The sequence below is a fragment of the Rhinolophus ferrumequinum genome, chromosome 13 (assembly GCF_004115265.2).
Source record: "Rhinolophus ferrumequinum isolate MPI-CBG mRhiFer1 chromosome 13, mRhiFer1_v1.p, whole genome shotgun sequence".
Classification (NCBI taxonomy): domain Eukaryota; kingdom Metazoa; phylum Chordata; class Mammalia; order Chiroptera; family Rhinolophidae; genus Rhinolophus; species Rhinolophus ferrumequinum.
The window spans coordinates 31,724,214-31,746,749 of record NC_046296.1 but is presented as its reverse complement, the minus strand read 5'-3'; the positions used below and the strand labels follow the sequence as shown (position 1 = coordinate 31,746,749).

Sequence of the window (22,536 nt, the reverse complement as noted above, 5' to 3'; positions counted from 1 at the left end):
CTGCTACTCATCTTTCCTGAACCCCAATCCCTCCAAATACCAAGCTTCTCCCATTTCAGTCGGTAGCTGTTTCTCCTGTCTGGTGACTAACTTGGTGTGTGGCGGAGGAGGGAGCTTCTTTGGCCACACGATGGTGCGCGCGAGCCTCCAAAAGCCCGGGCGGCCACTGCTCCTCACACTTCTCCCCCTACCCGTCCCATCCGTGCCCCAGCGCTGAAGGAGCCGCGCCCCTGGCATTCCCCGGCGGGATAGCGGGGAGCGCGCCTCCGGAGCCTGGGAGGCGGTCGAGCGGCAGCTGCGATCGGCCCGCCGGGGAGGTGCGGCCGGCTGCGGGCGGCTCCGGCTCCAGGCTCCTCCTCCTGCGGGTCCAGCCTTTACCCCCGCACCAAGCCCCCACCCCTCTTTGGCTCTGCTCTGCAAATCCCAGGCTTCCCCGAACAGCCTAGGAGCGGCGGCGGGTGCAACGAAGGAGGTAGAAGGATCGCAGCCAGCCTGCCCCGCCGAGCCCTCGGGCAGCAGCGGCGGCGGCGCTGGAGCAGCCCCGCAGGCGCCGCGGAGTCCGACGTGCCCTTGCATGGCTAGGAGAGGAGAGGAGCCTCGGGAGGCTGCTGGGCAAGGAAGAGGAAAGTGTGCGTGTGTGTGCGCGAGAGAGAGAGTGGGGGCGACCGTTTCTTATTAAGGCGTAGGAGAGGGCCGGGGAACCAGGGTGCGGCCCCTCGGCGCCCCCCTCGGCGCCTCCGCGGGTTCCCTAGGTTCTCCCGGGGCGGCGCCAGCTCCACTGCACCCTCACCATGGACTTGTGCAGAGTTGGGACGCGCCTCGGCAGTAGTGCGCTGGTGGATGCCCGGCCCTGGGGGTGCGCGGGCGCGCGCGCAGGGATGGCGAGGTAGGATGGCTGCCCAGCGCGACCCTTGTCGCCCCAACCCAGCGGCCCCTGGCCGGTGCCGTTGACTCGCCGGAGCGCACAGGGGTGTGGGCGGAGGCGGCCCCTTTGCGCCCGTGCCTTTGGGTGTCGCTTTCCCTCTTCCACCCACTCGCACCTGCCACCGCGCGGATATCATGTCGAAGGCCGCCGGAAGCGCGGCGGCGGCGGCGGCGACGGCGGAAAGTTGTCCCCCAGCCTCTGCTGGCCCATCCGCGGCCGCCGCCGTGGAGGACCTGTCCAAAGTGTCGGACGAGGAGCTGCTGCAGTGGAGCAAGGAGGAGCTGATCCGCAGCCTACGGCGCGCCGAGGCCGAGAAGGTGAGCGCGATGCTGGACCACAGCAACCTCATCCGCGAGGTGAACCGCCGCCTGCAGCTGCACCTCGGCGAGATCCGCGGACTCAAGGTGAGTGCGGGATGGAGCTGGGAGGCTGGGCTCTGCGGGGCAGGGAGCGGGGCGCTCCGGGGAGGTGGGGCCAAGCTAAGTTTCCCTCCCTCCCTCCCTCCTTCAACAGGTGATTCTCCCCATTGTCCTGGTCAGCACCCCTTGCTCCCCATCCCCAGCTCTTTGGAAACTTTTCCAAACTTTGGATGCATTTGGTTCCCTCCTCTTCCCCATATGGTGCGCGCCAGCGTCCAGTTCCCTCTCGGGATCTCTGTGGCCGGAGGAGCGGGCGCCTAGGATGCTGAAAGGCTGGGGGGAGGTGATGGGCATGCGGAACCTTTAATTTCCTAGGGAGTCTGGAAAATTAGTGCTTTGGGGAGCCGAGTGACATCCTGGAAGGGGAAAAGGAAATTGAGGGAGCGAGCGAGGCCAGGACATCTTCACCCTTGGGGTTCCGGAATACCTTAGGGCTGCTCTGGTGCCGCGTCTTTTCTGGAGGGCAGAGGATGAGGACACGGTGCTACTACTGGGCAGAGGGACGCCCAGGAAGAAGCTGCAGGCGCCCTCCTCGGAGCTGAAGTATATCACCCGGTGCAGAAGAGCCTAAGCTCTGTCTTCACGTTTTCTACCTGCTCCTGTGCTTTCTTTCTCCCGAAATTCCGATGGCGTCATCTGGGGTTGCTTGTTTCCTCTGCTCCCAGTTTCCTTCCCAGATTGATTTTAATTCCATCTAGCATGGGGGAGGGGGAGCAAAGGGTTTGGGAGGCGCAGGGTTTTGAAAGGGTACCCCAAGTGTCAGCCTGCGATGCTTGCTTTTTCAGCCAGCCCTCCCTCTTTGCTATTAGGAAAACGAAAAGAAAAACAACAAAAAAACCGAATCACCCCACCAACTTTCTTTTCTCCTTGGAGAGCTCTGAGTGTGCCAGCAGTGTGCCTGCCCGGTTGGTTGCGGCATACCGGTGGCGGGGAACCGCCCTGCCGGCGTGCACCACAAAGTTCCTCTCTTCACCGCCTGCGCTGGTGCCTCCTGGTATTCCTTCCTCTCATTGTTCTGCTTTTGTTTATAGGAAGCCAGACACAAACGAAATCACTGCAGGGACCTTAGGGAGCAAATTCCCGCAGGCACATGCTGTTCTTATCCCCGTTCCACTCCCACCCACTTCTCAGGCAGTAGACACTCTCTTAACTGCCTCAGTGCTCCAGCTCTGGGACTCTGGGGCAAAGGGAAGGGGGAGGAGCAGAACGCTAAATGCTCACCTGGGTGCTGCGCCCACTCCAGGTGGAGATCCCCAACTCCCCCAGATCCCAACTGACTATCATATAGTCCCTAGAGTGGGCGCAATTAGGAAGGTCCCACAGTCAGAAAAACCCCAAGGCTTACTCTTTCCCTTGGTTTAATTCATTACTAATGGAGTATTTATTAAGTACCAGATTCTTGGGGGATTAGAGACAGGCTAGTGTAGCGGTAAGATCATCTCAGAGGTGGGTTTGTATCTAGAATCCTCATTTACCAGGAGGGTGAGCTTAGGTATTTAATTTCTCAGAGCCTCATTTTACTCATCAATAATATGCAAATGATAATAACCATCTCTTAGGGGGTTGTGATAATAAGCTATGATAAGGTAGAGGAAGGTTTAACACTGGACTTGACTACAAAAAATTGTAGCTATTCCCACCAGGAGAGGACATGTAATTGTATAGCTGTGTGTCTCCAGGATCTGGGTTTCTCCGGCAAAGTTGGAAAAAAGTAGAGTTTATAACCCTCCAATTTAATCTCCCATGGTTTGAACTATAATGTGACTTGGAAGAGTTTTAAATTAATCAATTAATAGTATGGAGCATTGACATAATAGCTAAGAAATACTCGAAAATTCTTTCAGTTTGTGTGGATTGACAGTGTGCTCATGGGTCTACCATGTTTCCCCGAAAATAAGACCTAGCCGGACAATCAGCTCCAATGCGTTTTTTGGAGCAAAAATTAATATAAGACCGGTATTATATTATATATGTTATATTATATTATATTATATTATATTATATTATATTATATTATATTATATTATATTATAAAGACCGGGTCTTATATTAATTTTTGCTCCAAAAGATGCATTAGAGCTGATTGTCTGGCTAGGGCTTATTTTCAGGGAAACACGGGAAGTGTGAGTGGTGAGGGGCCTGGTCTTCATTCCGCTAGCCTTATTTAGAGAAATACCTATTACATCAGTTAAGGGTGGTTACACCCCGAGTACGGGTGTCTCCTGGTTGTCTAGGTTTGTGACCGACATTAAAAGATTTTCCAGTCCACCTGCTTATGAAGTTCAGAAATGATGGGGGATGGTTACTTTCTGACACAGCCACTACGACTACTTCCCATTGTCTGGAGCAGCTGAAAGGTGGTATGTCTAAGACCTCTAACCCACCTCTCGGGGCTGTGGTAAAGCCCTGCTGAGAGGCCAGTCTTCTCCCTTCTCTTCATCATCTCAACTCGGAACTTCCCTGGACACCGTAGTGATCTATAAATGTGGTTGGCTGAATAATTCTGGAAGGAAGGGATTGTTTTTCTTTCTTTCTTCTCTCTCTCTCTCTCTCTCTCTCTCTCTCTCTCTCTCTCTCTCTCTCTGAGGGTTTGGAATTCTCAGTTGAGGACGGTAAATTTAGGGTATTAAGGCCATAACACTTTTTCTTTTTTATGCCCCTTTGTATGAACTGCCTTTGAAATTACATCTAAATATTTTCAACGCTACTAGTTGGTACTGCAGCTATGGACATAGGAAATGAGAGCATCAGTTCTTTTCCTTTGAGGGGGCTGTGATTCTGTCCAACCACTGGCAAACTTGTTTGTATTTAAACATTTAAAAGGTAGTGCAGTGTGGGACAGTGGAAAGACAAAGGATTTGGAGTCTGACAATTTTGGTAGCTTGGGTAAACTGTTAACGTCTTTAAGCCTCAGTTTCCTCGTCTGCTAACTGGGGATATTAATTCCACATTAGGTTTGATGAGGATTAAATGATACATAGATACAGAAACTCCAGGGAGGTTAAATAGTTTTCTCAAGGTCATACAGATATAAAATGCTCAAAATCGGCTGACTCTTTTGGCTAGTTGACATTCTCTGGTTCGAATGTGTGGCCCTGAAAGGGGTGGAGAAAGGCGATTAGAGTTCTGATATTGTAAAGAACTGGATTCCTGAGAACCATAGTTGTGCACTGCTGAGCATATACCAACACTTAGGCTGCTCTGGCCTGGAATTTCAGGGAGCAGGGAGTGGTTTCAGGGAACTGGATCTCTGTAGATTTTTTTTATCTGCAGCACATTAATTTCCCTCCTTGCTCCCCAACACAGCAATTCCCTGCCCTGCAATGGTGAAAAATAACAAATTAAAACATTCTTCTTAACCACAGATACAATACTTGAGAGTCCTATGAATGAAATTTTGGATGCTATAAAGTGGGTTTAATCTTTTAAAAGTCCACTTTAGACAGATGGATAACGTCTGGTGGCCTGTGGCAATGATAAAAAGGACACTTGGTGTTTTGAAAAAGAAAGCCCAAGTCTTAATGTGGCAGATTCGAAGAAGCAGGCTCACAAGGTTATTATTAAGGTGGTTGCTTAGCTGTTCCTCAGAAGGCAAAGGAAATAGCTTACAAAGTTGGAGAGTTAATAATATTCCCAAGAAAACTGAATATAGGAAGATGGAGCTGTGATAAAGAAAAATGAATGGGCCAGTACCCACTCCTTTTTGCCCTGACTGGAATTTTGAGAAGCATATGTTTCACTCCATTTGAAAGTGCACTAACTCCTTGAAGCCCACAGCAGCACAAGTCCTGTTTACTTCCCAGTTCGGGTGAAGTCAGGAGTAGTTATAGGATAGTCAAAAGGAAGTATGTTCAGATGGAAATTTAGTTAGATGAAGAACATGACTTGAACTTTTATGAAATGCCAGGATGAAGCTAAATGTGGAGCAATTTCTGAAGCTTAAAAAGATTAATTTTGTTTGAATAATATTTTCTCAAAATATCCACAGCTTCTCATTTCCCCTAAAGTATCCATGTCAAGGGATCATTTATTCTCTTATTACTGTGGACTCCAACATAGCAGGGGCTTGCTGAAAACAAGAAGTCCTTTCTCAGTAGCTAGAGCTGTATCCTGTTTTGACCATAGGCTTATGGATTGAAAGGGTTGGTCAGTCCATAAACGTATGTTAAGTATTCAGTGTATGCAAGGAACCATGCCAGGTGAGTTAACTGTGCAAAGAGAGCTATTGGAATGGACTCTGCTCTCCAGAAGCTAAGACATCTACATTAGAAAACAAATAAAAATGATGCCCAATGCGTGCTCTAGCTAGTGTGTCTAACAGGCATTAAGCAGTGAATGGGAAAGTTCATTCATTCATTCATTCATTCATTCATTCATTCATTTCATTTATGCCTGGCACTGCTGCATACCAGGTGCCATTCTAGGGTTGGAGGGAGTCTTCTCAGAGGAATCTCTCCTTTTATACGTTCATACGCGGAGAAGATATTATTTTCTAGTTGGAAAGCTAGACAAAAATCAGGGTTCCTAATTAGCTGACATAGAGGAGCTAAAATTGGAAAGGCAGGAGAATGCCTTTATTTATTCATTTTCCCTGGCAAAGGGGAGGTGATGGAGGTTGATATGCAGGAGAGATACACATGCAGAGAGTGTTTTTGGAGATCAGTCTGGCCAATGAGAGCCTGGCTTGGAGTGGGTGAGGGAATGGGGCAGACCGAGGCAGGGAGGCCAGGTGAGAGAGGCTTTTGGAAATGCCAGGCCTCAGGTCAGACCGTGGCAATGAGAAGTAAAAGGCATAGATAGGCATTAGAGACAAGGAAACAGAGTTGCTGGTAAAGTCAAGTGTTCGCATTGGAGTTGAACGCTAAGCTGCACAGAGCCTCTTCTTTCTCAGGCCTTGAACATCACTCCCACCTTCGGCCTCGTGCCTGTCAGGAGGTGCAGGACTTGGTTAGCAGATGTTTTCCAGTTTATTTTCTAGGCAATAGTGGGCAAAGTGTTGGAATTAATCTGAGTTTAAGAGAATTAAGTCCCCTCTCTGAGTACCTCTGGTTCTGGATTGGATGATGGAGTGAACTAGACCAGAGGTTTTCAGGTGTTGTAGAGCAGGGGAAATCTTAGGTAGCTGCCCGTGGTTTACCCCCACCAAACCATGGTGCTTAAGAAACTGTTACCTCTTTTACTACATGTGTGAATGGAGAATCAATGGGGACTTCATAATTAATTTAAAAATTTCTTGGTTGCAAGTATTAGGTTGGTGCAAAAGTAATTGTGCATTTTGCAATTATTTTTAACCTTTTAAACCGCATTGCTTTTGCATCAACCTACTATCTATCGTAGGGGTGCAGTGTTCTGGATAAACAGAGGTGAACAGAGTATGTGGTTGGGGGTGGGGGTCTCCGTTGTCATGACTCTAGTGTGGTGAAGATGGAGACATGAGTAATAGCCACATTCAACCATGTGTCATCCAACCAGATGTGATTACAAATTGTAATATGTACAATGGAGGGGAAGACTAAGGGGTACGGGTAGAGCATAGAAGGGAATTTCCTTTCGATTAGGGATAGTGGTCAGGAATGGTCTCTGTGGGGAAGTAACATGAATTGAGACCTGAAGGTTGTGTAAAAGGCTGGGGTAAGGCAACGCAAGTGAGAAAGGGGAAGGGCTTATCCCTTGAGGCCCTGAAACAAAGCCAATGTTGGTGGGACTCAGTGCATGATGAGAAGGGAACGTTCTCATCTTCTCCACTGCTACCATGTGTCCAAGCCACCATCATCTCCCTCTATCTGGACTAGCCTAGTGATCTCCTAGCCGGTCTCTGGGCTTCTACCTTATCCTGTCTCCCTGTCTTTCATCCACCCTCCCACTCTCTCCCCTCCACCCCAAGATAGTGTGTTTTTCACACAGAACTATGGTGATTCCTTACAAAATGAATCATAACACGCCACTCTATCCTTGGCCTGCCGACAGGCCAAAGTGCTTCCCGTGGCTGACAAGGCCCTGTATTACCTGGTCCCTGACACCTCTCAGACTTCCTTTCCGAGCTCTGCCCTTCTTGCTCACCTCGCTTTTAGCATGCTGGCTTCACTGCAACTTGAGCCACATTTGTCTTGTGGCTTTTATACTTGCCCTTCTCTTTACCTGGGATCATCTTCTCTCAACTGTTTGCCCCTTAATTTCACCCAGGTCTTTGCTCATGTTTTCCTTCTCAGCAGAAGTGCCTTCCCTTAAAAAATAGTATAACTTTAATCTGCTTTAGTTTTCTTCCCAGCATCGTTCACCACATGGCATCAGGTTCTAGTCCTGCTTTTTGCCAGTCTTTCCTACTGGAATAAAAGTCATAGGATGTCAAGGTCTTTCCTGTGTCCACTGATGCATCGCAGCATCTGAATTGGTACCTAGCATATAACAGAGGCTTACTAAATGTTTGTGAATTAATCAATGACTCAGCATTCATGCTGGAGAAGTAGGCTGGGTCATAGGACTAGGGCCTTGCGAGGCTTGAAGGATTTTGCACTTTATCCTAAGGGCAGTGAGAAGCTATTAAGGGTTTCTGGGAGTGATGAGATGAGATAAATGTTGGAAGTAGAGTTCAGAAGACTTGTTTGTCTCGGAAGTGGAAGGCAAGGGAGAAGGAGACGTCAGGCATAACTACAGGTTCTTATGCAGAGCAACAGGATGGGTGGAGGTGGCATTTGCTGAGGGCTGCAATTTGGGGAGAGGAGTCTGACTATCATTCAAGAGCTCAGCATTGCTTGTGTTGCTTGTGTGACTCCTGGGAAATGTGCAGGGGGTATAGCAAGTGGGGGTTAGATGTGCAGGGCCGAAATGCCACTAGTGGGCAATTGTGCTGTTCCCTCGTGGGGGTTTGGGGCTGCATATCCCAGTCATGGTCCGAAAACCTAAGCGGTGCTTGTTGTTTGGTGCTGATCAAAGCCCTGTGGCTTCAGAGCTTTTCAGCATTTCACAAGTCTCAAGGAGCCATCTTTCTCCCTTGATGGTGAGACAGGGGTGAGATTTTTTTTTTTTTTTTTTTACTGATTTCCTGTTAATTAACAGGCTGCTCCTTAAATACTGGCAGGATGACCTTGCACAAGAGAAGCTTTGCTGAGGTCCACTTTTCTGTAAAACAACGATATCAACACTTAGTTTGGGTGAAAAATAGATGCGATAATACATGCACAGCATTAATAATTAGGCAGGGAGCATAACCAATACCTATTATTTTTATTTTGATGGATAGCTACAAACCTGAAGCTGCCTCTCACCCTCTCACCTCCTCTCCTAACATTACAGAGGATTCACTTATTCTAGGCTCCCTCGTTCCAGGGTGGGAAAGTCTAAGCCTGACAAATCTTCATATGTGTACCTTTCTTGAATGGTTGTCTCTCTTTTTTCAGGATATCAACCAGAAGCTCCAGGAGGACAACCAGGAACTGAGGGACCTCTGCTGTTTCCTGGATGACGACCGGCAGAAAGGCAAGAGGGTGTCCCGGGAGTGGCAAAGACTGGGCCGCTTCACGGCTGGAGTGATGCACAAGGAAGTGGCCTTATACCTGCAGAAGCTGAAGGAGCTGGAGGTGAAGCAAGAGGAGGTGGTGAAGGAGAACATGGAGCTCAAGGAGCTCTGCGTGCTGCTGGATGAGGAGAAGGGCGCGGGCTGCGTGGGCAGCCGTTGCTCCATCGACAGCCAGGCCAGCCTGTGCCAGCTCGCCACCTCCACAGCGCCCTACGTGCGGGATGTGGGCGACGGCAGCAGCACCTCCAGCACCGGCAGCACCGACAGCCCGGACCACCACAAGCACCATGCGAGCAGTGGCAGCCCCGAGCACTTGCAGAAGCCCCGCTCCGAGGGCAGCCCAGAGCACGCCAAGCACAGGAGCACCAGCCCCGACCATCTGCAGAAACCCAGGGCCTCCAGCACTCCAGATCACCCCAAAGCACTCAAAGGACCCAGCCCTGAGCACCACAAACCCTTGTGCAAGGGCAGCCCCGAACAGCAAAGGCACCCGCACCCAGGGAGCAGCCCCGAAACGCTGCCCAAGCATGTGCTGAGCGGGAGTCCGGAACACTTTCAGAAGCACAGGCCCGGGGGCAGCCCCGAACACGCCAGGCACAGCGGAGGGAGCCCTGAGCATCTTCAGAAACACGCCCTCGGTGGGAGCCTGGAGCATCTACCGAGAGCCAGGGGCACTAGCCCCGAGCACCTCAAACAGCATTACGGGGGGAGCCCTGATCACAAACTTGTGGGCGGAGGAGGCGGAGGCAGCGGCGGAGGCAGCAGAGAGGGTACCCTCCGGAGGCAGGCGCAAGAGGAAGTGTCACCCCATCACCGGAACGTCTACAGCGGCATGAACGGTGGGTCAGTACGTGCTGGGGCAGTGCTTTGGCTGGGGCAGCTCTGAATTTGGCTGCATTGCTCTGAATGCTGAAGGGCTTTCCAGACAGATTAGAAGGAGCAGGCTCTCGCTAGCGCGTGGGTTGAGGGAGGTGCAAACGTTTTCCCTCAAATGTGTGTTTCTTCCCTTTGATCTGTTTTAGTTTATAGTTATCAGTCAAGTAAACTTGGAGAAGATGAGGAATGAAGGGTTGGGGGAGGGAGAGGGTCAATAATTCCGTGGGACCCTGAGTAGTCAGGGTGAGATTTGTGGGTATTGTAGATAAAAACAGAACCTTTCGAAGGTTCTTCCATCTTGAACTTGAGCATTTTCCAAGTTGTGTGCAGTTTCCTACTGGGGCTCCCTTGTGGAACAGATGACTAAAAGATTTTTTAATCCATTTAATAGTTTATGTATAGGAAGAAATGAATATTTATTATGAAAAACAATAACATCATTAAAAAGGAAACATGGTGTCCCTAAACAGGCTTGCTGATTGTTGTCTGAATGCCTATAAATATGCCTTACTTGACCTTGAAGAATTTTTTCATGGTCTTGGGGGCCTTAGTGTGAATTTGTGACTTTATTTTGCATCTAGAATGCATCAAATGATTCTCTTCCCTGCTCACTCCAAACCCACCCAATTCTCCCTCTAAACTCCCTGAAACAAATTCTGAAATGCATGCTCTTTTACATTACAAGAGACATCTTTTCCGGATGTTTAAATGTTCTTCTTTAAAATATACAGATGTGTTTGGACACTCCTTTGGTTTCTGAAGCATAACATCCGCTGCATTTGCTGATGTGGCTCTAAACCTGAGTTTTTCAACCTTTTGGAAGAGGCTTAGTTTTCTGCATCTTGGTTTTGAAACCACTTGAATAGAGAGAAAAAAAAAATACTTTAAAAACAAACAAAAAAACCCCTCACAGTCCTTTCATGTTACTTACGGTTGAGTTGGACCTAAAACGATTGGTTTTATACACTGTGGGTTTTTTTTTCTTTTAAAATATCTGAGGTTTTTCGCTTTATATGAAAGCTGCTCCAGAGTCATGTGCAGTCAACTCTGAGCAGTGGCGGCTTCCAATTTTAGCAGTGACACAATGGGGTAAATTTTCAATATTGTCCTTGGGGATTTACCTGTTGGATTCCATTTCATCCTAATCCTTTTCTTGTAGTGCTGAAAATTGACTCCTGAATCTTGGCTTCTCATGCATCCAATGTTCTTTTATGCGCCAGGGGAACTAGAAGAAAGGGTGGGAGAGATTGGATGCTGCTTTCTTGGTTGTGTGTGCTGGGAAGTGAAGGCTGGGAGAAGCCAATTCACCTGTTGTGTTGAAGCCTCCTGGCTGGCTGGCTGGGGCTGTTACCAAGTTCATTGGTCCCTCATTCACTCTTTCCAGGTGAGGCAGAGATGCTGCCCCGATTGCTGTGGGCAGCCTTGGCTACACAGTTCTCACAGGAGACGAACGTCATTTAAAAAGATATTTTGGTTGTGTTGCTATCATGAGATGGGTCATTGCCATGAAGCTTGTCTTCAGGGGGTAGGGGGGTTACCAGGAAGGTAAAGTTAATGACTTTTCCATTTTTTGATTACTTTTTAATGAGCATGAGAAGTAAATGTGTGCACTATTTTAAGGAAACTTTGTATCTTGAACCAAAAAAAAAAAGAAAAAATGACTTAGAAGCAGGAGGTTCACTCACTATAAACAATTCTTTACAAAAGGGCTTTTTAAAATAAGGAACTCATTTAGTTTAATCAACATGTAATTTAACTTAGAAGATTTTAGGTGCGACTGTTAAAGAATACCTGGTGTAAAGTAAGGTATGTGTAGTGCAGGGGATCCTGCCGACTTCGCCATGTGTCCAAGTGTCACGCAGGGCGGCCTGCAGGGTCTCAGCTCCCACTCCCCACATAAGAATGCAGGACATGGTGAGGCCAAAAAGGAACACCCACGGAGCCATAAGTAGGGGAGTCACACCACTATATTCTCACTGGCGGCTGGGTTGGAGACACAGGAAACAGGAGCCACACAATTCTCAACCCTCACTGCGCCGTTTGCAAGCTCAGCCACCATCTTCTTGCTAGCCCCCATTTTTTTGCTAGCGTAGCCACGGCCAATTGCTTGCAATATTAGTGGCCAATTGCTCACTGGTTACAGCTGACGGCCAACTAGCCACAGCTGATGGCCACTTGATCACAGTCGATGGCCATTTACTACCCGAGCCAGCACCTTTCTATGTGAGGCCGAGAGCCTGGAAACTGCTTTTTGGGGCTCTGTCCCCACAGTATGTCGCTAGATAAGATGACATTATATCATGGCTTATTGTCTGGATTCAAATAAACTTAGTGGGTCAGGCAAATGTTTTTTAAAATTTAACAATTTTAAGTTAAAAAGTTCGATGTTTCAAGGTGCATTATTAGAATGACACTCTAATGCTTGTGTTTACTTTTCTCAATCTTGAGTGACAAGTCTGTTGACAGTTGATATCCTCACCAAAGTATATTTGTAAGTACATTTGCATTACGTTTTTATTTCAGTAATTAATTGGAAAATGAAGTGGCATAATGAAATATTTATGGATCATCAGTCTATAAACTTGGGCATTGCTAGCTTGTATTTATGCTGCCATTACAAATTAATTTTTGATATGGATTGTAAGACATGATCTTTTATATTTATAAATCCCCACACACGTTGGTTGAATTATTGACTTGTAAACAAATAGGAATCAGTTAGCAAGGTTAATCTCAAATTGCAGATTTGCTGAGTCATTTACAGAGTCATTCTGTTTGGAGTTGGTGTGAGAGATGAGTGTTTTGGATGAGCACTTGCATGTGTGAGCAAAACCCAGGTGAAAGCAAGTGGGAAACGTGTCAGCATTATGGTACAATGAAATAGAGATGGTGGGATACTGTCTGGCTTGTGAGGATACACATTCCCTCCAGAAAGACACCCATATACTCACTGAGGAAACATCAGTGAGAACGATTGCTATTTTAGTTGACTGTGCCTTGGGCATCGTTAAATCTTGTGCCTTCAACTACAAACTCAGTGCAGGAAGTAGTTGATGAACTTGACCTCCAAGAATCTCCTTTGGTTAAAACAGTTGGCTTAATTTCCAACTGGATGCAAAGATGAATTTTAGGTATTTTTCCTCTCTTAAGAATACCCAAGGCCATTTTTAAATTAGTAGCTGATTAAGAAAACAATAAAAGCATTGACAAAACACACAGAAAAAAATCTCTATAAATTGAACAAAATGCTCATGAATTCATTTACTTAGTTAGAAGTTATTATTCAAGTATTTTTTTTCAATTTGTAGAAAGTTCCAGTTGCAAAGAGGAAGTAGATTCAACCCTTGTCACATCTAGACATTAAGGCATTTGTCTATTCATTCAAGTTCTTGCTGTATTCCAGATTTGTAAATTAAGTAATTGAATAGCCACTTCTAGCTATAAATGTACAAAAAATGATAACTGTCATGCAGGGTGTCCAGCGGGGTCTCTGGTCCCACTCCCCACATAAGAACGCAGGACATGGTGAGGCCAAAAAGGAACACCCACGGAGCCATAGGTAGGGGAGTCATACCACTATACTCTCACTGGCGCTGGGTTGGAGACACAGGAACCAGGAACAACACAATTCTCAACCCTCACTGTGCCGCTTGCAGACTCAGCCACCATCTTCTTGCTAGCTCCCCCTTGCTTTGCTAGCGTAACCACAGCAGTTATATTCGTGGCCAATGGCTCACTGGTTACAGCTGACGGCCAATTAGCCACAGCTGCTGGCCGTTTGATCACAGTTGATGGCCATTTACTACCTGAGCCAGCACCTTTCTATGTGAGGCCGAGAGCCTGGAAACTGCTTTTTGGAGCTCTGTCCCCACACTCCACCCCTACAGGGTCTCCAGGGTCTCGCCTCACAATCTACACGACAAGCGTCTTCCGCGAGGGGCCCTGTGCGAGGAGCTTGGAGGTGAATGCTATTTCCTGGACACAGCCAAGCTCTCTGGTCACAGCCAGGGTTTCTCAGGGTACCACCAGTACTTCTGGGCACAGCCAGACTTCCTGGGCTTCTTAGGGTACCACCGGTCTCCCCGGGCACAGCCAGGGTTTCTCAGGGCACCACCAGTACTTCTGGGCACAGCCAGACTTCCTGGACTTCTTAGGGTACCACTAGTCTCCCCGGACACAGCGAGGGCCTCTCAGGGCACTGCCACTCTCTCTGGGCACAGCCAGACTTCCTGGACTCAACCAGGGCTTCTCAGGGCACTGCCACTCTCTCTGGGCACAGCCAGACTCCCTGGACTCAGCCAGGGCTCTCAGGGCACTGCCACTCTCTCTGGGCCTCTCAGGGTACCGTGCTGGAACAACAGCGGCTCACAGTCAAGGTGCTTACATATTCTCGATGGCGGCCGGTCAAGACACAAAAGCAAACATCCGCCAGTTCCACTACATGGTGGTATGTTCCTAAACAAATAGTCAAGCTGTCCCTTAAATTAGGGATGGAAGGCAATCCCCCATAGTCCATAGTCATTCGCCAGGGCTGTCCTGGGGGTGAGGGATGACCTTGACCTCACCCTCAGCTCCCACGGAGGACTCAGCAAGCCTTTCCTCCTGGGACTACAAGTCCTGCATCCGGGCTGCCTCAGCAAGCACTTCCCAGCCCACAGGGCCGCAAGGACCTTCGCTTTCTCCGGCCTCTGCTGGTTGGGGAACCGTCCACGTCTTCGCACCCCTCCACGGGGGTCCAGCTCTCAGGCAGCTGCTCCTCCTGGTCTTCCTGAGACTGAGTGTTCATACGCACAAACTGCTTCACCGTCCTTTGGGGAGCTTTGGCCGACACCGTAGCCTGCTCGCTGCGCCATGTGTCCTGCGGGGCGGCCTGCGGGGTGTCATGCGGGGGATCCTGCCGACTACACCAAGTGTCGTGCGGGGTGTCCGGCGGGGTCTCTGGTCCCACTCCCCACATAAGAACGCAGGACATGGTGAGGCCAAAAAGGAACACCCACGGAGCCATAGGTAGGGGCATACCACGATACTCTCACTGGCGCCGGGTTGGGGACACAGGAACCAGGAGCAACACAATTCTCAACCCTCACTGTGCCGCTTGCAGACTCAGCCACCATCTTCTTGCTAGCTCCCCCTTTCTTTGCTAGCGTAACCACAGCAGTTATATTCGTGGCCAATGGCTCACTAGTTACAGCTGACGGCCAACTAGCCACAGCTGCTGGCCGTTTGATCACAGTTGATGGCCATTTACTACCTGAGCCAGCACCTTTCTATGTGAGGCCGAGAGCCTGGAAACTGCTTTTTGGGACTCTGTCCCCACAATAACCTTTTTGAGAATGGGGGATTCATTTACCTGATTCCATTGAAATCGGAGGTTGGATTGAAATTTTTTAGATGAAAGTGTTCCTTTCCACAATGTGACCAAAGGGTTTTGCTTCCAGATATCAGCTGGCAGGTCTTTACTTTTTAACAGATAACTTTTTAGCCAAGGTCATGGATGTCGTGGATGATTCAGGTTCTTCCATCAATAATGACTCTACTTTATTGTTAACCTTCCAGACAAAGATGAGTCTGATCATCAGGTCCTTACAAATAGTCCACCCATGGACCATTAAGAATCCAGAGGAAAAATAATAAAAATAGTTTTATTTTAATTCTAGAGGCACATATTTCTGGTTATCAGCAACTGAGCAGGAATAAATAGAAAAAACATTACTCTTTATTTTATTATCTTTTTTCTCCTAAAAACATTGCTTAATTATCTTTAATTTGACATTTTTGAGCATGTTCCCGAGAACAAATAGCTATAGGCCCTCATTCAACAGCATCTTAGTATATGTACATGAGGAAATTATTCACTTGTGTTAGACAAGGTCCATTTAGAACTACATTTGGCCTTGCCAGATGGAGTGTCAGGGTTGTAAGTCTTCCTCCTGAAAGCTTCTTTCTGCTTCTTTTCTTCTTTTGTGAGAGTATCCCTAGAGATAGAAAGGGCAGGCTGTTTCTCCACCAGCTCTTTCTTTAGAGCAGGATTTCTCAGCAGCAGCACTATTCACATTTGGAACCACATAATTCTTTGTTGTGAGGGGGTTGTCTGTGTGTTTTAGGAGATTTAGCAGCACCCTTGGCTCTATCTACAAGCCACCCCCAGTTGTGACTAATTAAAAATTTCTCCAGATCTTACCAAATGTAAGATCTTACCAGATCTTACCAGGGCATAGGGAGTGGGCAAAATTGCCCCAATTCAAACCCACTGCTTTACAGCAGTGCTTTTCTATCTGGCTGCAGATTAAAATCACTGTGGTAGCTTTGAAAAAATACCAGTGCCTCAGCCCCACACTCAGGGGCAAATTGAATTAGTCTGGCACTGGGCCCAGGCATGTTGCAAAAAGAGCTCCTCAGGTGTTTCTAATGAGCAGACCCCGTGAAACCCACCGCCCTAGGTGCGTGGTGGTTATATAAGATGGGTTTGTGGGAGGGAAGCTCTCAAACACCCAAGCTTCCTGGGAACAAGGAAGTCAACTTTTTTCTTTGCTGAACTCCAGGACTCAGAAGGACTGACCCCAGAAGGTACTGTAACATGTTACCCCTCTCAACCCAGATTAAAGCTATCTGATAATGCACTTTGTGGGGGTATACATTGAAAATGGGAGTTTTTTAGGCAGGTGGGATTGTTAGGTTAATTTGGGGAAACTCTGGCATATGAGTAGTTCAAGACTACTTTTTAAAGCCTTCACATCCAGATGGTAAAAGAAGAACATGGGTTTCAAGCCCATTTATAGTAGATGCCAATGGTGCATGTATATCATGCAATGCCTGCAGTGCTAATGCATATTTCCTACGAGAGGATACTGCGTGCTCAATCTCTCAGTTTATAGGTTTTACCCTGGGTTTTAAGACTGCTCCTTATTCTCTGTTGAAGTTATTAGTGAGTGAACAAACAATGCTGATAATACAAAATGGCCTTGTTTAAGGAGGGGTAGGAAGCTGTGTGTGGAAGAGCCCAGCAAGATTTCTCTGAAGCAAGGTTGTCTGTAAATTAAGTAATGGTGCACTATGGCATGAATAATTACTCTCATAAATCTTGTGTTTTGCTTAGAAAAAGTCAGAACATCACTTATGAATTTGGACAATAGAAATTGAATGTCTCTTGGGAGAAAATTTTCAACAGTTACAGTTTACTAGAACTGATTTTGATTGAGGACCTCTGAGGATATTTTCTATTGTGTGAACTGCCACAGAGATGGTTAAAGAACTAGATAATAGTTTTTGGTCTTAACTTTAATGTGGTGATTTGGTAGCTTCATCTCCATTTTGATAGGACATCAATTTAAGAAGTTTCGAAAAATAATAAATTATTATGCAATACTTGTGTGTGCAAATTGCGTTTATCATAATACATTAGAATACACTTATTTAATGTCATAAAAATTAATATTGAGAATATTTTGTAATTTCTTAAACTATATCTGTAAGGCAAACTGTTATTGGAAAGCCTGGATGGCTTAAAAGGTGTTTTCTAATAGAATGTAAGTTTTTCAACTCCACTGGCAATAATAGTACAAAGCTGTAAGCATTCTTTAATTTAGGGGATTCTTTTCACCTTTCTCTAAATGGGAGTTTCTATATCTATAACCTAGATGTTATATATATGTGTCTGTACATATATATTTTAATAACTTTAATATTGCATCTGAACAATGTCAAACAGTAAGTTGACTGGTTCTGTTAAGTCAAACAAATGTTCAAATGTATCCAGTCACATAAGCCAGTTGCTGCTATGAAGTCAACCCGAAATCCTATAGTTGTGTCATTTCGACCCAATTGAAATAAATATTTGTATTTTTGGATTCATTGCAACTTTCCAAAAGATATAATAGAAAAAATATGATTATTGAATTAGTGATACATTTATCTTTTTAACTAAAATAATTTAGAACAAAACATGGGGAAGTGAAAAGTTATGGCAATTATTCCATTGCCATAATGAATGCAAAGCCAGTTGCTGCTATGAAGTCAACCCGAAATCCTATAGTTGTGTCATTTCGACTCAATTGAAATAAATGTTTGCTATATATATATTAACCTGGTGCAAAAGTTATGATGGTTTAAAAGGTTAAAAATAAATGCAAAAACCGCAATTACTTTTGCACCAACCTAATATATGTATTAAAGGATAAGGTTTTACTTCTGTAGCACCACCATTGGGCCAGTGTATGCTTGATGAAGTAATTTTATCAGACTGAAATTTATGACCTTAAGCTCTAAAACTTCTCAGATTTTAGCTACTTCTAATGTGTAGAGACCCCAGGGACTCTTATGCTAGATGAAACTGTGAGTCCCTACATTAAATAGCCCCAGGTGGCTACTCTTTTTTTTTTTTTTAATATCTACTTTTAGAAAATAGATTTTCAGTTTTCAGTTACTTCAAGTACCAGTGTGCTGTTAGGAGTATTCCTTGCTGCCTTTAGCTGGCCTGACTTTAACTCACCTTCTCACTGTTGTTTCTAAATTCCATTCTGCTGTTGCTAATGGTTGGTCTGGAAAGTGAATACCTACACTGAACAGAGCTGTTTAAAATAAGAGTATATGGCCTTACAATGTCCTTCTATGAATAAAGTGCATGACCTTCAGTGCATGGTCCGTGTGTCTTGAGTCTGTAAGTATTCTTACTTTCTAAGGTTCATTTTTGCATATTTTTTGGGGTCTTGAGTATGCTTAAGAGAACTTAAGTATTTCTGTAAGAACACAGAACTGTTTGCTTCTTGGGTGCTTTGGCATAATCAATTTGCCTTTAATAATACTTTAATACATAATATCTAGGGCAAGCATTTGTGTACATTTGAGAAAATTATTTTGAATTTCATTCTGGGAAATATTAAGAATAGTTTCAAGTTCTGAAATGGGCCGATTTTCAAGAATTCTGGGAAATTTGGGATTCAATATCAAGAATAGACCATGGGACACTTGAGAATACAGATATGAAATCTCAGCTCTAATTTATAAGAGTCTCTAATCTGCAAAAGAGTCAGGTTCAAGTTACCGCTCCTCCTGACATAAATTGCCTCCTTTTCAGAGTGCTATTCAAGAGTTTTCAATAGAAAGAGTGGCTGCTCTTTCGGAGTCAGAGGATCCTTAAGCCACAGAGAGGCAGAAGAGGTGTTTAGAAAGGGAAAAGGCAGAGGAACAGCAGGTTGCATTATCGTCCTTATAAAGGCAATACCGGTTTGTCCTCCCTGGGATAAAAGGTGATACCTGAGTTATTCACACATGGTTGAGTCATTTACAATTTTCACGTAACAAAGTTATGCATTATAGAGCTTCTGTACTTGAATCTTTACGGAAGGGTATAGCAAGTCTGGGAACTTCGTCTTGGCTCTGGATTGAAACTAGGCACACATTCAATTACGAGAGAAAAATATTTACTGTTTTTTTTTTCTTCTTCTTCTTCATGTCTTCAGTTATTTAAGCCTTCTGTAGGCTTTTCTATGAGCCAGAATATGTTAGGGAGAAAGGCTGGGTTTGGTGATTGCTCAAAGATGATATTTCAATTGTTCATGTTCTCTCTCCACACACAGTATTTAGTGTTCTTGTATGTATATTTAATAAAACATTAAATTAATTGAATTTGAAGATATTGAATGACTTTTTAAATACCTTTTTACTTTCATTTTCAGCTACATAAAGGAATGTGAATCCTTACATTTTAAAATCTTGCAAACAATATTTGTAGCACCATTTATGCCGGCTGCTATGGTTGAAGGGTGAATGTTTTGGTTAACTTTTGATAACCAAGACATCAAAGGTGCTCTCTAATGCTTCCTGAGTGAGCTGGCTTTTCTACTCAGGTGTATTTATCATTGCTTTAAACTCAGGATTTTGTCTTCTAGCCTTGATTATAAAGGAAACTGAAAGGTCTTCTTATCTTCTATTGTGGGGTCTTTTGGATTTCAGGGGAAATTCCTGATCTGAGCTGTGTGTAGCTTCCTGAGTGTCCGTAATTGCTAGTTGGTTCAAAAATGATGAGAAGCATCAGTTGCATTTGGGGCAAGGTTTGTGTTTTCTTACCAGTAGAAAAAAAAAATAAACAATTAGCAGTGAATATTTACTTATGTACACACATATACATGCATGTATATAGGAGTGTATTAGTTCAGTTAATTGAAAATGGATTTTAATGCTAAAGCATAGAAAGAAATTAGGACATTATAGTTGTATTTAGTTCAAGAAGTCATGGAATCAGGGTGACTTAAATCTGTAAAGTACTGTACATTTTATCCAGTTCCAGTTTCCTATTTTCTGAATGACAACATGGACTTATTTTCAGTGAACTTCCCAAGACCAGTTGCCAAGTTAGTAGAGGACTAGAATCAAGATGACTACCAGGGAGTGGAATCAGTTTTATAAGGAAGACATTTAATTTTCTAGACCTTGAGGCCACTTGAAGTAGGGGTAATGTTAATAATAAAGACCCTAAATGGAATAGAGAACCATTCTTCCCCCTTTTCCTGTTGGAAATTCCAGACAACCAGAGACCTGCAATGATGAGAATGAGACAAGAAGAAATGTCAGTTGACTCTGGCCTGGTGATTTAGGAGGTGAGCTTGCATCTATTGCCTGGGAATCCCTCATTGGGCCAGATGGGGTGTATAGTTCACAGCTGGTGGACAACTACTGAACTGTGTTCTTAGTAGGAGGAATATTTGTGCTATTAGCCTGAGAGGCCAGCAGTCTCAGTACCTGTTTTCCTCCCACACAGACTCTTTCCACTCTAAGACCACATTCCTTCCAGATAAACATTCTGTGAAGATGGACTGACCTTAGTCCTGTCCTCACACATCCACTTGTATTCATAGCCAGAATGCTGTGCGTTGGGAGAAGTGTCAGCTCTGGACTGCTAGAAACAGAAGGGAAAGAGACCAGGAGCAAAGGAGTGGGCCAGATGGCAGCACCAACTGCTCTCAAGGAGTCGTGTTTTTTAATAACTCAGCTTATTGCAAACAAAACTAATTAAGCCAGTTATTCTGATTTATGCTACTATAGACAGAAGTAAAGTATACATAACATTACACTTTTGATGGCATTTAAAAGGTCAGAAAATCTGAGTTGGCAGATTTCTCTGCAAAGCATGCTGGACGGTTGAACCACTCTTGAGAATTCAAATTAACCATGCTCATTAATTCAGCATCTCTTCTATTTCCCTAGACAGCAAGTGCCAATTCACCATTCACCCAAACAGAATAATAAGACCCTGAAAGGCGAGTCATTAGTCATATCTGTAGATGATGGATTAGACAGAACTAACAGGGAAGTGAGCTAAGAGTCAATTTAGAGTGAGAAAGAGAGAATGAAAATAGCAGACTAAGGCGGTGTAAGGGAGACGATGCCATGAAGAATTTCAAAGGATCTGTTTGGCAGTGCAGGCTGTGAATGGGCACCTGTCTTATGTAGAATGGCAGGGCAGGCTTCTTCATTGTTACAGGAGCCAACCAGAAATGTCCTGGCTCTACAGCCAAGGAGGAAACTGGCTGAATTTAGCTGCTCATTTTACATATGAGGGCAGTTTGGTAAAGAACACATTTACAGTTATGGTCAATTAAAGGTCTAGATATAAATATTATCCAGGTGGTTTGCCATGAATCTCTCCCCCAATATAGTGACTTTCATGAGAAACGGTTTGGAATCAAGTTTCTCAAAATTTGTAGAAGGATAGGCTTGAAAATTGCTTATTTTTACAGTGTTCCTGTAGCACTTAAAATGGAGACCAGTACTTCAGTCCTTCTTACCCTAAAACTACGTGCCACATGGTTTTCACCCTTAATTTCTTTGGCTTTATCCTGTTGCAGTTTCAGACTTGTCCACTTTGGGGTTTATTGGCCTACCACATAAATCTATCTTTGATGGAAACATTATCCTTGCCAGAGTCTGTACAGCCAAGTATATATACAATAGGCATTCACTTTAAAAAAGAGCAAGGCTGGTACTATTGTATCTATTATAGAGCATATCTAGTAATTTTTCTATTTGTGGTATCTGGAATTTCACACATATATTAAAGTAATATATAGATAGCTATCCTTAAATTGCCATGTGGTATCCAATCTTTATTTATGGTTGTAAAGCAGTGAAACAATTTCATAAACCTCCTTCAGTCAAAATCCATTTTAATTGTGAATAAAAGTGATATGTATCTTAAAATATTTAAAAACAATTTAAATTTTTCATGGAGTTACATAGTGTAATGCACTAACTTTATTTTATTTTAATTTTTTAAATTTATGGGGGTAGCACTGGCTAATATCATCATAAAAATTTTGGGTGTACGACTTTATAATACGACATCTGTATAGTCCATTGTGTGCTCACCATCTAAAGTCTAGTCGCCTTCCATCACCATGTATTTGACCCCCTTTACTCTTTATCCTCCCCCTACCTGCTTCCCCTCTGGTAACTACCATTCTGTTGTCTGTATCTGAATTTGCTCTTTGTTTTGTTTGTCGCTTTTTGTTTTATATTCCCCATATGAGTGAAATTATACGATTCTTGTCCTTTTTCATCTGACTTGGCCTAATACTCTCAAGATCCATCCATGTTGTTGGAAATGGTAATATTTCATTTTTTTATGGCCGAGTAGTATTCCAGGGTATATATGTACTACATTCTTTATCTAATCATCTGTCAAAGGACACTTGGGTTGTTTCCATGTCTTGGCTGTTGTAAATAATGCTGCAGTGAACATAGGGGTACATGTAGCTTTCCGAGCAAGGGTTTTCAAATTTTCGGGTAGATACCCAGAAGAGAGA

At 44.9% G+C, this 22,536-nt stretch overlaps 1 protein-coding gene across 6 annotated transcripts in view; it reads left to right on the top strand.

Annotated features, from left to right (window-relative positions):
- The first annotated feature begins 244 nt into the window (after positions 1-244).
- Positions 245-22,536, top strand: part of CCDC85A (coiled-coil domain containing 85A) — a 176,235-nt gene continuing 153,943 nt past the window's right edge. For all 6 annotated transcript variants that reach the window (XM_033125497.1, XM_033125496.1, XM_033125495.1 and 3 more), the window contains exons 1-2: positions 245-1,329; positions 8,742-9,699. In XM_033125497.1, coding sequence (XP_032981388.1) covers positions 1,060-1,329; positions 8,742-9,699 — 1,228 coding nt within the window. In that variant the 5' untranslated portion in view covers positions 245-1,059. The remainder of the gene's footprint in view (positions 1,330-8,741; positions 9,700-22,536) is intronic.